The sequence below is a fragment of the Apteryx rowi genome, unplaced genomic scaffold (genome assembly GCF_003343035.1).
Source record: "Apteryx rowi isolate R43461 unplaced genomic scaffold, aptRow1 scaffold_1685, whole genome shotgun sequence".
Taxonomy (NCBI): domain Eukaryota; kingdom Metazoa; phylum Chordata; class Aves; order Apterygiformes; family Apterygidae; genus Apteryx; species Apteryx rowi.
Window position 1 is genome coordinate 17,332 of NW_020447958.1, and position 2,723 is coordinate 20,054.

The 2,723-nt window shown below is 63.5% G+C and overlaps 1 protein-coding gene across 1 annotated transcript in view; it reads left to right on the forward strand.

Moving 5' to 3' along the window:
* Positions 1–2,499, forward strand: part of LOC112963394 (plasma membrane calcium-transporting ATPase 3-like) — a 15,218-nt gene extending 12,719 nt beyond the window's left edge. Inside the window, 3 exon segments of the mRNA XM_026060392.1 lie at positions 454–645; positions 1,559–1,772; positions 2,006–2,499. Of these exon segments, the coding sequence (XP_025916177.1) occupies positions 454–645; positions 1,559–1,772; positions 2,006–2,499 (900 nt within the window).
* The last annotated feature ends 224 nt before the right edge of the window (positions 2,500–2,723 follow it).

Consider the following 2,723-nt stretch of genomic DNA (forward strand, 5'->3'; position numbering starts at 1 on the left):
CCTCCATCCCCATCTTGGGGGACCCTCAGACCCCCAAATTCCCTCCATCCCCATCTCGGGGACCCCCAACTTCTCCCATCCCCATCTTGGGGGACCCTCAGACCCCCAAATTCCCTCCATCCCCATCTTGGGGACCCCCAACTTCTCCCATACCCATCTCGGGGGACCCTCAGACCCCCAAATTCCCTCCATCCCCATCTCGGGGACCCCCAGCTTCTCCCATCCCCACCTCAGGGGACCCCCAGAGCCCCCCCCACCCTCTGTCCCCACCTCAGGTCCCCTGAGGACCCCCATTTCTGCCTCAGGGGACCTTGGGGACCTCCGTGCCCACCTCAGGGGTCCTCCCGCTGTCCCCATCTTGGGGTCACCCCCTTGGGACCCCATTTCTCCTTTCGGGGGTGCCCCACAGCCTCGGGAGGGGGGGGGCCCCCGCGGTGACGCCCGGCTCCCCAGGGCATCGCGGGGACGGACGTGGCGAAGGAGGCGTCCGACATCATCCTGACGGACGACAACTTCTCGAGCATCGTCAAGGCGGTGATGTGGGGCCGCAACGTCTACGACAGCATCTCCAAGTTCCTCCAGTTCCAGCTCACCGTCAACGTGGTGGCCGTCRTCGTGGCCTTCACCGGGGCCTGCATCACCCAGGTGGGGCGCGGGGACAGGCCCGAGGGTCGTGGGGTGGATGGAGTGAAGGACGACTTGGAGGGAAGGACAGCTTGGATGGGGAGGACGGCTTGGATGGAGAGAAGGACGGCTTGGATGGAGAGATGGATGGACAAATGGATGAAGGCATGGATGAGTTGACCGGTGGATACTTGGATGGAGAGGTGAACAGATTGTGGGGTGGATGGAGAGGTGGGTGGACAGATGGATGAAGGCATGGATGAGTTGACCGGTGGATGCTTGGATGGAGAGATGAACAGATTGTGGGGTGGATGGAGAGGTGGGTGGACAGATGGATGAAGGCATGGATGAGTTGACCGGTGGATGCTTGGATGGAGAGATGAACAGATTGTGGGGTGGATGGAGAGGTGGGTGGACAGATGGATGAAGGCATGGATGAGTTGACCGGTGGATGCTTGGATGGAGAGATGAACAGATTGTGGGGTGGATGGAGAGGTGGGTGGACAGATGGATGAAGGCATGGATGAGTTGAGCAGTGGATGCTTGGATGGAGAGATGAACAGGTCATGGGGTGGATGGAGAGATGGGTGGGTGGGTTGGCAGATGGAGAGATGGATGATGTTGGCAGGTGGGAGGATGGACTGAGGGGTGGATGGGGGGATGGACGAGTGCGTGGAGAGACAGATGGGTTGGATGGATGGAGGAACGGATGAGCAGATGGAGGGACAAACAGGGACGGGGCTTGTGGAGGGATGGAGAGACAGACRGATGGGTTAGTGGCTGGGTGGACGGACAAACGGATGGAGAGAGCAGTGGGTTGGCAGATGGATGGACAGAGAGATGGACGGACAAGCTGGCGGGTGGTGGTGGAGGCCTGGAGCAGGAGGGCCTCGGGGGGACGGAGCGGTGGACGCCATCCCTGTCCCCCGCGCAGGACTCGCCCCTGAAGGCCGTGCAGATGCTCTGGGTCAACCTCATCATGGACACCTTCGCCTCGCTGGCGCTGGCCACCGAGCCGCCCACGGAGGCCCTGCTGCTGCGGAAACCCTACGGGCGCAACAAGCCCCTCATCTCCCGCACCATGATGAAGAACATCCTGGGCCACGCTGCCTACCAGCTCATCATCATCTTCACCCTCCTCTTCGTCGGTACGTCGAGACGGCCGCGCCGGGGGAAGGACGTGCCGTGGGGAAGGAGGCCCCACAGCGCGTGGTCTCCAACCCAGGAAGGACCCGTGGGCCTTGTCCTGCTTGGGGTGGGGGTGGAGGGGGAACGTATCGCCGTGGCCGTGTCCCCAAGGGGGTGCCGCGTCCCGTGGCTGACTGGGGGGGGGGTGTCCCGTCCCCCCCACCGGCTGACGTGGCCCCGGCCCCCGCGGCAGGGGAGGTCTTCTTCGACATCGACAGCGGGCGCAACGCCCCCCTGCACTCGCCGCCCTCGGAGCACTACACCATCATCTTCAACACCTTCGTCATGATGCAGCTCTTCAACGAGATCAACGCCCGCAAGATCCACGGCGAGAGGAACGTCTTTGACGGCATCTTCGCCAACCCCATCTTCTGCTCCATCGTCCTGGGCACCTTCGCCATCCAGGTGGGCCACGGCAAGCTCTGGGGGACCGGGGGGACCCGTGGGGAAGCCCAGACACCCTGTTGGGGGGGGACCTGTGGGGGCACCCGTGGGGACCCCGTCGTCTTCTCCATCGTCCTGGTCACCTTTGCCATCCAGTTGGGCCAAGGGAAGGTCAGGGGGACCCATGGGGACCCCCAGACATGGAGGGGACCTTTGGGGACCACAGCTCTCCATGGAGATCCCATTGTCTTCTCCATCGTCCTGGGCGCCTTCGTCATCCAGGTGGGCCATGGGGAGGTCTGAGGAACCCATAGGGACCCCCAGACACAGAGGGGGTCCACGGGGACCTCCAGGGACCCCCCAGACATGGAGGGGACCTGTGGGGACCTCCAGACATGGAGGAGATCTACAGAGACCACAGCTCTCCATGGAGATCCCATTGTCTTCTCCATCGTCCTGGGCGCCTTCGTCATCCAGGTGGGCCGTGGGGAGGTCTGGGGGAACCCGTAGGGACCCACAGGGACCCC